Source organism: Gracilinanus agilis, chromosome 1 (genome assembly GCF_016433145.1).
Source record: "Gracilinanus agilis isolate LMUSP501 chromosome 1, AgileGrace, whole genome shotgun sequence".
NCBI classification, from domain to species: domain Eukaryota; kingdom Metazoa; phylum Chordata; class Mammalia; order Didelphimorphia; family Didelphidae; genus Gracilinanus; species Gracilinanus agilis.
In genome coordinates, this window is record NC_058130.1 from 132,841,253 (window position 1) to 132,855,885 (window position 14,633).

The 14,633-nt window shown below is 41.8% G+C and overlaps 1 protein-coding gene across 3 annotated transcripts; it reads right to left on the reverse strand.

The window, feature by feature from the left end:
• Window positions 1-440: 440 nt before the first annotated feature.
• On the reverse strand, window positions 441-14,416 carry LOC123230763 (eukaryotic translation initiation factor 3 subunit C). 3 transcript variants are annotated; one of them, XM_044656945.1, is made up of 21 exons: window positions 14,310-14,416; window positions 14,004-14,144; window positions 9,429-9,494; window positions 9,068-9,257; window positions 8,787-8,912; window positions 8,513-8,567; window positions 8,308-8,417; window positions 8,001-8,128; window positions 7,344-7,497; window positions 7,081-7,178; window positions 6,708-6,849; window positions 6,335-6,460; window positions 6,098-6,191; window positions 4,981-5,171; window positions 4,543-4,767; window positions 2,240-2,603; window positions 1,362-1,521; window positions 1,197-1,262; window positions 1,019-1,106; window positions 711-873; window positions 441-600 (listed from the first exon to the last, which is right to left on the reverse strand). In XM_044656945.1, the coding sequence occupies exons 2-21, from the start codon at window positions 14,102-14,104 to the stop codon at window positions 515-517; spliced, it is 2,733 nt and encodes a 910-aa protein (XP_044512880.1). In that variant the 5' UTR covers window positions 14,105-14,144; window positions 14,310-14,416; the 3' UTR covers window positions 441-514. The 3 variants fall into 3 exon arrangements, with proteins under 3 accessions (XP_044512880.1, XP_044512862.1, XP_044512872.1); XM_044656927.1 differs by having other exon boundaries at window positions 7,081-7,184; XM_044656937.1 differs by lacking the exon at window positions 14,310-14,416 and having other exon boundaries at window positions 7,081-7,184; window positions 14,004-14,193.
• Window positions 14,417-14,633: the final 217 nt, after the last annotated feature.

Below are 14,633 nucleotides of genomic sequence, written 5' to 3' on the forward strand. Positions count from 1 at the left end.
TATCACAGTGAACAGTTTGGACACATAGCCACAGTAGTGAGTATATATAATAAACCAACTTGAAATATACAGAAAGCCTGAGTAATCTTAATGTATGTTAATGTCCCAAACACAGTTAAATTGGCCAATACTTAGCAGCCATGGAGATGACTAAATTACTCTCTTCCCCTTAGGTAAGTTTGCTCTCCAGAAATTCTCTGCAGATCAGCATATACAAAGAGAAGTGATTTGGCTTACCCACACTCTAACATGACCCTGGGCCCATGTCTCCATTGAGACAGTACTGCACCCTGAGCCAGAAGTGTTTGCAAGCTTGTAGTTCCCCTTCAGCTTCTGTTTGAGCCACTAGTAACTACCCAAATCTTCTGGGTACGGAAAGAAACCTCCACCCCAGTGAATACAATCAATGCTGCTTAAACCTATGCTGTTCACTTCCAGAATCATGTCAACACAATATAGACTTTTAATTATTCTAGATGAATGTTACATTTCAGGGTTGCATGTCCTGAGGAAGTCAATAGGAAGTCTGTGATTGCTGTTGGCGGTAGCCTCCCCGACGCATGTAGCCTCCCTCATTTTTTCGGTAGCCATCTTTCTGGTCTGGAGGGGAAAAAAAGAGGTCAAAACAGCAAAAATTGAACAGTAATGCCAGAGCAAAGACAGTGAATGGGGGTGGAGATATGAAGGAAGGGAGATATGGGAAGTCTCACCTCTAAAATAACCTCCATAGGTACCCTGCTTATGGTCAAAGACACGTTCATTGTTTTCCACCAAGCTTCCCAGTTTTTCTGCCAGCTGCAAGGCCAGATTCTGCTGGGCTGTGGGCTCAGTGCGGTGCATCACCACTGTCTGTGTTGGCTGGTCCAGAGAGGCCTTAGTTTGAAGAACATGGAGGAAAAATGAATGGGATTAATCAGATATAGCCAAGCTAAACTATTTCCTTTACTCTAGTTTCCTTCCTCTGAAAAGAACCGTTATCTTCTCCCTTAAGGATCTGCCACCTTCCTTCCCTTTTTACCATAAGCTCCTCACTGATGATCATTTTGCTGATTATGGAATGAACAGTAGGCAAATCCAATTGAAACATATCAGATAATGTCTCCATGCTAGAAAGGAAGAAAAAATTAGGAAAGCAAGCATCAACTAAGCCTGTTCCATTCTCCCTCCCAAGACCCAGAATCCTTCTACCCTCAAACCTTATAGAGTCATAAACACTGCTATAGGTGAAGAGATAGGTGCGTAGTGACTCTTCCTGGATCTTTCTGTGGGGAGAAAAAGGAGAAAGGTGACTAAATATAGGACTGAATCTTCTATTCTGACTAATCCCAACACTTCCATGGTCTCTTCATTCCCATTTTTACCTAACCAGCATGGTGCGGACTTTGTTGGCCTCAGGGAACAAATCCCAAACTTTCCCATTCATCTTCTCATTTATAATAAAGCTGTGGCAGGTCTTCCAGTCCCCCATCTTCATGGCTTTAGATGCTGCTACTACATGTTCTCTCATTGACTCAGGTGGACCTAGAAAATTAGAAAGGTGGTCAAGCAAGGCCTTCCATGACTTTTTTTTTTTTAACTCTTACCTTCTGTCTTAGAATCAATACTGTGTATTGGCTCCAAGGCAGAAGAGCAGTAAGAACTAGGCAAGGGGGGAGGGGTTAAGCAGATTTGCCCTAGGTCACATAGTCAGGACAGATTTCAACCCAGAACTTCCCATCTCTAGGCCTGGCTCTCAATCCAGTCACTTAGCTACCCCCTTAAATGACTTTTAGGTACTCTATTACAATGAGACAATTTCCAGAAGGAGGATACATTTTGTTTTCATTTATTAAAGGGCAACCCATACAGCTTCCCGGGTGGAAAAATGTGAGTTCTCTTATCAGTGCTACCCCTAACAAGCTGTGTGACTTGAGATAAATTAATCACTCTCCCCCATCTCTTGTAAAATGAGAAGAAACTACTTATAAAGGTCCTCTTCCCCTCTAATATTCTATAAGTGGAATCGGGGAGAAATATGTTGTGACACAATGTTTAAAATCTTCATGCACACAAGGAAGAGCCAGAAGACATATTCTTGGAAGCACCTCTGCTCTTATAACTACTTTATGAAGGAACCCTTGTACCCTATTTATCCTCCAGGGAAAAAAATTTAAGTATGGCAAAGAATCTTTCCACTGACATCAGACATGCAGAATCAAGACCACAGTCAAGCTAAGCACCCCAAGACACCCTAGCTTACCAAGCAAGGGCTGCCGCTCCCCCACACGCAATTGGTGATGGAACTGTTTGCTGATCATACGCCTCCGAGCATCACTTTCATGGGCTGCCATGTAAGGGATCTCCAGAAGCATGGCAGATACCAAATAGACACATTCGAGTAGCTCCAGGTTGATATGCAAGTGGAAGGGCACCTGGCGTCGACGTTCCACCTTCTCTTGCTCCTGGTTTCGCTCCTGCAGGCTCCTGAGCAGCAGACCCTGCCCCAGCAGTTCCTTAGCACGGCCACTAGATTGAATGTCCAGGAGAGCATTGTGTGCGTCCTTGGTCAGGCCTTGCCGGAAGGCGCAGATACCCAGCTGCACCATGGTACGGTTATAAAGGATCTAGAAGAGAGGAAAAAAAACAAACAATCCATTATTTTAAAAAAAGGAGACACAAGAGAAGTTCCAAAACATGACATCGAACTTAAACTTCAATGAAAATAAATTCTGTAGTCTCAAATATCATCTTGATTCCACGACTTACTATTTGATGAAAAACGTGCTGTCATTAGTTTAGGTAACTAACACCCAGATTATCAGTGCAGGTCGGCACCTAACTCAGCTTCTTAATAAAACTACCTCAAGCCCTGAGTGGGAAAGTGACTAAGGGTAGCATGTTCCAGAGGCTACACTTGAACACAGAGCAAGCATTCGATGAGTATCTGTCAACTGAATGCTCATGCTGTCCCAATTCTCAAGTCATTTTGAGAGCTCACATCTATATAGCCCTTCAAGATTTCCAAAGCCTTTTCCCTAAAACCACTATTTACAGTGGTATTATCCCCATCTTACAAATGAGAAAACTGAAGCTCAGAAAGAAGTAACCTTAGACCCTGAACTGGGAATCAAATCTAGATCTGCTCCATCTACAAAAATTTCCACTATACCAGAGATTATTCACCATTTTTGTGTCCTTGAACCATGTGGCAGTCTGGTGAAGCCTAAGGATGCCAGGTATATTGAAATACAGCTAAGAGTCCCTGAAGTAAACCATGCTAAACAAATTATCTTACAAATGGCTCACAAACTAACAGAGATGGATTCTATGTCCTGGCTTAACCAACACTCCCTTGTAGAGAAAGTATACTTTGTAAACTTAATTCACATCAGGGAATGAATGACTTATAAAATCCAAAAAGATCTATCTACACTAACCATAGATGCTGTTACCAGAGAAGCCACTGCCACTAAGGCTGAGATGTGCAACTAGTGTATGAAATTAAGAGTTTAGAATGCATTCCTCACAAATATAAAAATTGTGGTTTGTGGAATAGCATTATTAATTCTGCACAGGGGCAAAATCTTTTAACAGGTTGATCTAGCAAGTCAAAGACCACTTTGTTTATTACAGGTAACAATAGTTCAAATTTCAAAAAATTTACAATATAAATGTTATATTAATGAATATTTTTCTAAGTCGGTAAGTAGCCAGCAGGGATCATTTCTATTTGTGTTCAACACCACTGATCACTTGAATGGGTGAGTCCTAAAGCTACAAAGGAGTGTTTTGTAGCAAAAAAAAAAAAAAAAAAAAAATTCATTCATTCACTTGAGGGGCCAATGAAGGACCCAGACACACTTTAGACCTAAGGAAGGTCATAAGCCAAGAAAATTCTAGGCAGCCACAAAAGTACCATGCAGTTTAAAATTTAGTTTTCTTTAAAACATCCTTCTAGTGACCTTACTAATCTGGTATATTACCTCTCAATATATCTGAAATATTTTTATAGTCTAGAGAATGTGCCCTAAGGAGTGAGAAGGAAACCATGCAAGGCTCAAAGAGATGGAGAATATCCAGGACCCTTTGTATACTATTTCTTTCTTTTTTTAAAAAAACCCTTACCTTCTGTCCTGGAGTCAATACTGTGTATTGGTTCCAAGGCAGAAGAGTGGTATGGGTAGGGGATAGGCAAAGTGACTTGCCCAGGGTCACACAGCTGGGAAGTGTCTGAGGCCAGATTCGAACCTAGGACCTCCCATCTCTAGGCCTGGCTCTCACAATCCACTGAGCTAGCCAGCTGCTCCCCCCATGTTTCTTGACTAATAACAAACCAGAGCATCAAAGACATGAAGAATTAGAGACTCCAAGTCTTAAATGTTCAGGAGCCAGACAGGTGGCTCTTCTGGTTAAACCAGTCTGCAACTAGAGAGGAACCCAGAACTAATCTTTCCCCTTCCTGAACTCTGGATCCCTGGGCCCCTGTCCAACCATAGGAACTGATCTTGGCTCCATTCCAAGCTTTCCTCTAAAAACTTCTCCCTGTCCTCTCTACCCTCCCACCTGCACTGGAGGGTCTGCATGCTGAATGTTGTCCTGCAGGTGGCTCATGAGCATGAGGTCCCGAGCTTGGTACCAGCGAGAGTGAAGGGCATGGTGATAGATGTGGCAGAGGATGGCACATGTCCGAATTCTGTCTGTCCGATCCTTGGCATAGATGTACTTGCATAGCCTCTCCATCAGCACAGCTGAATCCTCCCCCTCATTTTCAGCCTGATCTTGCTCTGACTGGAAAAAAAGAAGGGACAACACTGAGGTTCAGAGTGATAACACAGCCTGGTCTCCGGGTACCACCCTTCCCCAACACTATGTTCAGCATTCCAAAAAAAAAAAGATATCTCATCAAGTGTCTTCCTCAAGAACCCCATAAGATATGAGTCTCCCTCAGTGACAGATGTAAAAGTTAACTTCCCAAAGGTCTTTTCTCCCCAACTCTTGTACCTTTGAGGACCCTTCAGGGGGAGCAAGCTGCCGTTGATGGGCCTTATAGTCAAACTTGTAGTAAGTATGGAGCACACGACGAAGATAGATCCGGCAGATCTCTTCAGTGGTTCCTTTTTCCTGCAAGTAACGCTGAACCCGCTCAATGATAGCACAGACTCGGGCCTCATCTTTGAGATGCTCCACATATTCTGGTGCATAGGAAAAAAAAAACAGGTGTATTTTCCCCACAAAGATCTCAGAATAACAATAGTAACTTAGCTCTTTTATGATTCACTAAGTGCTTTGTATCCCCTTATGGCAATTCTTCTTCCAACAACCCAATAAAGTAACAGCTCTTTATTACAGATGAGAAAATTAAGCCTTCAAAAGATTAAGTCATTTAGACACAATCAGATAAAATTCCAGAGGCAGAATGTGAGCCCAGGTATTCTTGCCTTCTAGTCCAGCAGCCATGACACCATCTGACCTTTGCCTGCCTTTCTCCAGATACACTTCTACTACATATATACTAGCCTCCCCCTTACTCCCCCCCCCTGTAGAGAGCCTGTGTTCAGGCTGCTCCATCTGAAAAGTCTCAAATCAATGTTGCCCCTGCACATGCTGGAATGCACCTCTCCTGTTTTGTCAGAGGCCCTAGATTCCTTCAAGGTTCAACAACATGACCTACATGAAGCCTTTCTTTTTCCTGATCCCTTAGCATTTTTTAAATATATCTATATTTTTTACCCAACTTCCCTTATTATGGTAGAAGTTCAAAGTCAGTGAATAAACGCTTACAGATTAATCATACACATCCATTAAAAGTTTTACTTTCAAGGTCTAGCTTCAAATGCTACCACCTATACTTTTGAAATCTCTCATCATCCCATAAATAAATCCCTCCTTCCTCAGAACCCTTACAAATTATTGGTACTGTCCATGCTGCACTTTAAATAGAGCCTTCTATTTTGGTTATTTGTGCATGTCTTCTTTGTCTAATTCCTAAAATACAGGAACTGTCATTTCTTTGTAGCTACCCCTCAGAGTCTTGTGCATAGCACAATCTAAATCCGATGAATGAATCACTGGCAACTTCTACAACAGACTAGTAAGAGCAACATATGCCCAGGCTCACCTTGAGAATGAGGATCTGTGTTCTGCATAATCTTGGTAAACTCTTCATCCATCCTTTCCACTAGAGTTAAAATACAACCACGAACTCGAAGTGGCTGAGGTGGAAAGAAATTAAGAGTAATAGTAGAAAATAGTAACTTCCAATCCAAGATCCAAAACCCACCAGTTTTTTACCCATTTGAAGTCACTTTTCCTTTTCTCCCATCCCCTATCAGTTCTTCATTTTCCTTTAATTTACCTGCTCAAAGTTGGAGAGGTTCTCACTCTCTTCCAGGATATTCTCACCAACAAAAATGTTGGGGTTTGCAAACAAGATGTCCATCAATTCATTGATGCAGTCTAAGCATTTCTGCCACATCTCTGGCTGTCATTAAATGGGGGTGGGGGAGAAGAAGGGGGAAGACATTAAGGCACACTGTGAAGTTGAGTTCAAACCCAGTTTCCTCCTCTTTTAGAATTTTCATCCTTGTAATACCCTTAAGTGCTTTCCAAAAAGTTATACAAGCAAGATTGTGCTTTTCTGCTCTTTCTGTTATGGCATAGCAGCAAAGTCTCCACAGTCAAATTTTAAATGCTTTCCTCAAAGCCAGTCCCAGTTCTTAATCCCTCACCTTCATATATGTGGCTAAGTTGGGGTTGTAGTCGTAGAGGGATGCAATGATGTTGAATTTGATCTTAACAATCACTCCTTCCCCTAGGTTATTTTCTGCTGCGATCTGAACCAGAAGCTGCAGCAGCTCAATTTGGGCTGCACTGTGTAGGAACAAAAAAGGAGGTTTAATGGACAAACTTCAAAGCCCAATCCAACAAAGCACCTTTTTCCCCCTACGATTGGCTCCCAATATTCCTGCTAGTATCACTTTGGTAAATGTCTTCTCCCTTAAGAATTTCTAAATTCAAAATTCCTTCCCACCAACCCCTTCCTCTATGGTAGGTATGATACAATATCCTTTACTCTTATAGAAAAACAGTGACAAGCCTTACCGATCAGTTCCTTTCTTGCCACGAGCTTGCAGAATCTCATTCAGCTTCTTGACTACAATTGCATGGGTAATCTCTGTTCCCTTGGCAAACATTTTAGGCTTCTCCTAGGCAACACATGCCCCCGTCACACCCAAGGCCATCAAGTACCCCTTTCAACAGAATTCCCAGTCCCCTTTGCCTTGACCCTATTTCCAAGTTTCTTGATCATCCCCTCAATTAATCTCCAGAACCTCCCACTTACTGCACAGCCCTGAAAACCTCACCTTGACCAGTGGTGCCCCTCCTCGAACCCTCTCCCACTCCCCGCCTTCATTATCCTCCTCCTCCTCATCTAGGCGCTTGGATTTTCGGTCATGCTTTTTCTTGGCTTTGTCTTCCCGCTTCTTCTCTGCAGCCTTTTTGTCTGTGGTGCTATCTCTGCAAGATGATACAACAGAGAAGATGTGAAATTAGAAAACTTAGACCTGTTTCCCTAAGAGAGCCTTAACCCTCAGCTCTGTTATTCTACCATTCCTCAATTTCCCTTTTCTCCAGTGACCCAATTCCAAGCTCTAGCTGAAAGAAGAGGATCAAACTATCCCTCAACCACAGAAGGAACTGGGAACAGAATACTAGAGCTACTATTAATAAGTTCATAGGCAAATAATATTTCACAGTAACATAGTTCATCACTGTTTTCAATTTCTAACCCAAACTGTTAAAATACTGGATTTTTAAAATTCAATCATTCATTTGTAAAATTATTCCCATGGAACTGCCACAATGTATCAAACAAAAATATGGAAGAATTGCTAGGTCATCCTCTTGCAAAGATTAAACCCAACAAAGGACAGAAAACCAGTATAGGGCTTCACAGAATCTGAGTATTCAATTTTTAAATTAATCTAAATTAGCTCCACAACCTCCTTTGCTTTTCTCACTTTTTAAGGAATTTGGAAGCCAGCAGGGTATATTTCCCATCATCTTCCTCTGAGTCAGAATCTGAAGACGTAGAATCTGAACCCCAATCTTCATCATCATCTGAATCCTCAGAGTCCTCATCTTCATCCTTATGGAGGAACAGGAGGTGAAAAAATCAATTAGCAATTTGAGGGTGGCAGGGATGTTTCTGATATTTTCATGGAATTTCCAGATTATGAAATCGAATTTTAGAGCTTCTCCTTGGGCCCAACTCTGACATACACCAGCAGACTTCCCTTCTTCCCCATTCAGATGCCCAGATCTCACCTCCATCTTCTTGAGGAATTTTCGACTTTCCCCAGATGGTGCCTCAGATTTCTTCTTTAGGAAACTTGTGGCACTGAGACCATCCTCATCCTCATCTGAAGAAGAAGAACCTAGAAAGGAAATCCAAGTATGGTCAGACAAGCAGCAACAAGACTGTGGAACAAAAAAGTCAAAGTAAGGAAACTCCCAACTTTTTCATTCTTACCTTCTGAGTCTTCCTCATTTTTCTCAGCATCCTCATCTGCAGACTGCTCAGGGTTCTGGAGGTGGAAGATGGCAAAGGAGTGAGGGATGCTACCACCCCCTGAAAACACCTGACTCCATCCCACCCCAATAAATTATCCCCATGAGCCAATGTTGGCTTGGGCCATACTCTAGCTCCCTTATTTGCCATTTGGTCTAATACAATGTTGGCATATTAGCCACTTGTTCAATGAATGAAATGAATACAGAATACTGCAGTGTGCTACAAACCTCACCTGCTTATAGCTGGTGATCTGGGCTTCATAATCTCTATTATATTTACGGATCTTCTGACGCAGGGTGCTCAGAGCCTTTGCATTGTTCTTGTTCATCTTCTTCTTTCCTTCTTTGTCCTCCCATAGCTAAGAGAACAGAAATAAAAGTAAAATGATAAGGAAAAAAGTTTGAAAGGAGAAGGCAAGACCATGAGGCAAGACTCCCCCCACCCAGGGCAGAAACAGCATCCCAATTCTAGAGTCCCTTCTGTCCCACTAAAATCCCAACCCTGGTCTCAAACCTCATTGAGATAGTCCTCCAAATCAGCCAGGATGCGGATGTAGAATCGAGGGACACCCTCTTTGTCCACAATGCTCTTGGCTTTTCCAAATGCCTTTCCGAGGAGCTCAAATTCCTCAAGACATTTAGTGACATCTCGAATTTTCATGGCATTCCGGATGGTACGAATAAGGTTGGTTAGCTCCTCAAACCTAGGATGGGGGAAGGAGGTCTAACATCATAAACAAGCCTTTAAGCCTTTCTTTCTCAAACCCTAAAACAGAAACTCAAGTTTCCCCCCATCCACTTATCAACTACCTACAGAAAAAAAACTCCTTTAACTCCTTCACCTTTAAGATTCTATCTATAAACACTAAATTTACCTTTTGTCTTTGGCACTTCGAACGACCCTCTTAGTGTCCTCTTCATCTTCACTCAGCAGCAATGGCCTGTGGAGAGAAACTGATCATAGATGACTGTACTCAACATTTCTTTTTATTGGGGTAGGAAGTAAGGGTATAACCTATATCAGACTATTCACTATCTTGGGGAGGAAGAGGGGGGGAAAAAATCTCAGTTCTAAAAATGTTGAAAAACAATTGTCAAAGACTGTTTCTGCATGTAATTGAAAAAAAAAAATTTTTAATTGGGAGAAAAAAAAGTTGAAAGATAAGGGCAGATCAATGGAGCTGGCTGGGCAGTTCATCTATTCCTCATTTTCCTTTAATGTAGAGTCATAAATCATATGCTATTACATTCAGTTCTTTCCCACTCTCTGATCCCCTTTCCCAAAAATTAGGCCCACAAAATGCAAATTGTATTGTATTCATTGTTTTAGATTATGTTTAGCTATCCTGATGAATAAGATATGGTCCTCAACCTCAAAAAGCTTATGATACACAAAAAACTGTACAAAGTTAATGAACACAGGACACCAAGTAAGAAAGAGGTAAAAATAATGTGGTAGTTTGTTCAAGAATAGAAAGTCATATAAGGCCTTGAATGACAAGCTAAAGCTTAGACAGTAAATAGTGGTATATCACTGAATGGTTTTGACTATAAAGATGACATCAATTTTCCAATCTGATAGTTTGTGAAGAAGGAACTAGAGAGGGAAAAAAAATGGCAGCAGTTAGACTCACTACCAGACTAACACAACCCTAATATAATAAGTAAACTTTGACCTCACTCTCTCCTGTGCTAGATCTGCCTCTCCAGGACATGCCTAACAGTAGGTATCACACAAGGTTCTACCTTGGGTCCTCCTTTCTTTTCCATTTATACTATATCATTTGGTGATCTCATCAGCTCCTGTGGGTTCATGCCATCTGTATAGAGATGATTTCCTATCTCATATTCAGTCTTAATTTCTTTCCTGAGTTCTAGTCATCAGCTTAATGCACATGTCCAAAATAGAACTCATTTTCTAAACAATCCTCCTCTCTTCTGATTTTCCTATTACTGTCAAAGGCGTCACCATCCTCCCAGTCACCCAGACTGGGTCATCATCTAAGGCTAGCACTCTATACTATCCAACTTCATTTCAGCTTCTAAACTCCCTTGCAGTTCTAGCATAAACTAAAGGAGAGCAGAATTCTTGGGATCAATCAGTCAAAATATATTAGGCACTTACTATGTGCTGGACACCATATTAAGTTTTGGAGAAACAATAATGGCAAAAAAGTTCCTGCCCTCAAGAAGCTTACACTTCTAATAGGAGCAACAACATACAAATAAGCTATGTACAATAAAGATATATAAATAAAACCTAATCTCAAGAGGAAGGAGTAAGGAAAAGATCTCCTTCACAAGACAGGATTTGAACTGAAACTTGAAGCCAGGGAAGCTAGGAGGCAGACAGAGGTGAGGAAGAACATTTCAAGCAGTGCAAATAAATGGAGTCAGAGAATATCATGAATAAGGAATAAGTCAGTGTAACTAGCTCTTCGGGACAGATAACTCTTTCCACTGGTATTTAAGGCCTTCCAAAATCTGATGCCAAACTACCCTTTTCAAGCCTTATTTCATATTACTATATTCTCTTTCACAAACTTTATGTTTCAACCAAATCATTCTTATTATTATTCCTGATGCTTTAAAATTTTCCCTTCTCTACCAATTAAAATTCTCCCTCCTTCAAGGCACAGTTCTCTCCTGTGGTTTCAAATGTAATCCATTTTTTAACTTCTTTATTTCTATCCAGGATACCAATACCCAGTATGGGTGAAAAAGCCCCAACTTTGGAATCAGATGACCTGTGTTCAAATCTCACTGATAAATGCTGGATAACCTGTATGATAAGGGGTCACAATCTGAGTCTATTTCCTCATCTGTAAAAAACTAAGGGGTTGACCTAGAGCAGTGATGGTGAACATTTTAGAGACCCATCCCCCTTACCCCAGACAGGGTAACTTCCACTGGACTGCTGGGCAGAGGCAGGTGAAGTGATTAATATCCTCAGCTCATGTACAGAGCTGGAAGGGGGTGGCCAAAGTGCCATCTTTGGCATTCATGCCATAGGTTCACCATCACAGGTCTAGAGTTTTTCTGATATCCTTTAGCTCTAAAGCCATTTATGAGTTTTCTGCTCACCCAGGTTCACAATTCAAGTCATTCATTTCTGACTCTTTTCTGTCTTCCTTAAGCTATATTCATCCTTTCAATAGCCAAGATGATGCATTCCATCATCACCATATAGCCTTCTAACACATCACATATAACCCTTTCTATCCACATATATAGCAACTACTCTAGTCCTTTCCACTTTACATCAGCTAAAAGTTAGCCACTTGATTGGTCTTCCTATATCTATTCTGTCTCTTCTCCAATCCCTTTTCTATATAGTTGTCTACACGACAATCTTAAAAGCAAATTTTATCATGTCACTCCTTATTGCTATAAGAAACAATGAGCAGGAAGATTTCAGAAATAGCTGGAAAGATAAACTGATGCAGAGCAAAATAAGCAGAACTGGAATAACAGTGCACCAAGTAACAGCAATATTGTACTATGACCAATTGTGAGGATTTGACTACTCTCAGAAATACAATGAATGATACAGGGCAATTCTGAAGGACTCATTACAAAGAATGTAAACCTCCAGAAAATAACTGTTGGAGTCAGATGCAGATCAAAGCATACTATTTTTCACTTTAGTTTATATATGGTTTTATTTTGGAGTTCTGATTTTACATAAGTATTCTCATAAAAATGATCAATATAGAAATATGTTTTACATAATAATGCATATATAAAACAGAATCAAATTGCTTCCCATCTCTGAGAAGGGAAGGGGAGAGGAAAACAATTTGGAGCTTATAATTTCAGAAAACACATGTTGAAATTTGTTATTATATGTAACTGGGAAAATAAAATATCTTTTAATTAAAAAATAGTTCCCTACTGACTGGAATCAACTTCAAACTTCTATTTGGCATTTAAAACCTTTCACAATGTGGCTCTAACCTATCTTTCTAAACTAGTTATATATAGCTGCTCCCTTTTACTCCCATGTTCCAGCCAAATTTGTTTACTTGCTATACCGTTATGTGACATTGGCTACTATACCTATACATTTTTATAGGCCATTTCCTCTGGAAAACACTACCTTAGTCTACCTTAGACTCCTGTAATTTCTAGCTTCAATAAAAGCTGAGCTCAAATGCTCCCAGTGAGGCCTTTCCACATTTTCCCTAACTGTTAAGGTTCTCTTACTCCTGAAATGATTTTTAAATAATCTGTGTATACATTGTTTTCTCCAGTAGAATATACATATATGCTGATTTTAGAAGGGGCTGTTTTTCTGTCTTTGTAATTCAAGTGCCTAGGTAAGTGTCAGGCACACAACAGCTACTTAATAAATGCTTGTTTCAAGATTGGTTCCTTAGGGGGCTGCTGGGTGGCTCTGTGGATTGAGAGTCAGGAGGTACTAGATTCAAGTCTGGCCTCAGACACTTCCTAGCTGTGTGATCCTGGGCAAGTCACTTAACCCCCATTGCCTAGCCCTTAACCACTTTTCTGTCTTGGAACCAATACACAGTGTAGATTCTACGATGGAAGATAAGGGTTTTTTAAAAATAAAAAAGGTTGGTTCCTTATATCCTCAAAATTTTCCCATCCCTCTGAGATCTTCTTGAATACACTTAATCACTAACACACCTTGAATTTACTAAAATAGAACTCTAATCCTCCCAATGCATAGTACTGATACTTAGCATTTACATAACTCTAAAGTTTCATTAAACATTTTCCTCACAACCAACTGAAATGAGGTCCAAAAGTTTCAAATGAAAAAACCTACTTTTTTTTTTTTTAAACCTTACCTTCTGTCTTAGAACTGATACTGGGTATTGGTTCCAAGGCAGAAGAATGGTAAGGGCTAGGCAATGGAGGTTAAGTGACTTGCCCAAAGTCACACAGCCAGAAAGTGTCTAAGGACAGTTTTGAACCCAAGGCCTGTCTCTCCCTGCACTGAGCCACCCAGCTGCCCCATGAAAAACACTTCTTATTCCATGAATGAACACTGGGCTTGGGGATCAGAAGAACTGGGTCCCACATGACCACGAATGAGTAAATCTGGGTCCCAGTGTCTTCCTTTGCCAAAGGAGGAATTGGGACTACAAACCCAGTTGGCCCACCCTGAGAATTTGATTCCACAAATCTTGATTCGTTCATTAACATAGCTTCTGGCCCACCAAAGGATAAACGGGTGTCAGGCAGAGCCTAGTCGGAGGCTAAGGCATTCTTCCCCCAGATCTGCTGCTCTTCCCAGAACAACCCCCACCCGGTTGCTCTTCCTTAGCTGAGAACAAGACACAGAACATCCCCCACATCTCCAACCACTGCCGTCAGCTGCTCTCAAGGCATCCCTCCTCCTGGCCTGTAGCTCTTTCGTATCCCCCGACCCCCCGGCTGCTCTCCCCTGGGCTGGTTTCCCGGCCTCCCCGAGGCTCGCTCACTGTTTGCCGTAGTTGCCCCCCACGGGCTTCGGTGCCAACTCCTCCCCGGACAGGGAGGACTCGGACTCGCTGTCCGAGCCGGTGGTAAAAAATCGCGACATGGCGGCTGGCACTCAGTCCGGGCGGGCCGTAGTCGAGGGCCTGGGGACGAGAGAAAAGGGGTAGTGAGAACGGCCGCAGCTCGCCGCTCTCCAGGAGTTACAAGGGGTCTGTGTGGCTCTCGGGGGCTCCCGCGAGAACTTTTTCCACTCTGGCCGCTTCCTAGGGCCTGGATGCCGGGGCCACGAGGTATAAAGAAAATCTTACCGAAACGGGAGCGGGAGGAAGATTGCGCAGATGATGAAACGCCAGGCAAAAGAGGTTCGTGTGGCGTCACTTCCCTTAGGCCTCAGACACTTCCGGCGGGAGGCTTCGATTCTATTGCAAGCGCCGAAGGCGGAGGGGAAGGGGAGGAGTGAGGGGGCGGAGCGAAGCGAGCAGTATTCTATATATACAAAATGAGAGTAAAACGCAATCTCTAGCTATCCCTTCCTTTTGAGAGGGAATGAGAGCCAGTGTTCCCAGTGCTTTAAAGTTGGCAGAACGCTTTACAAGTATCTCATTTTATTCTTACCGCAACCCCCTGAGAAG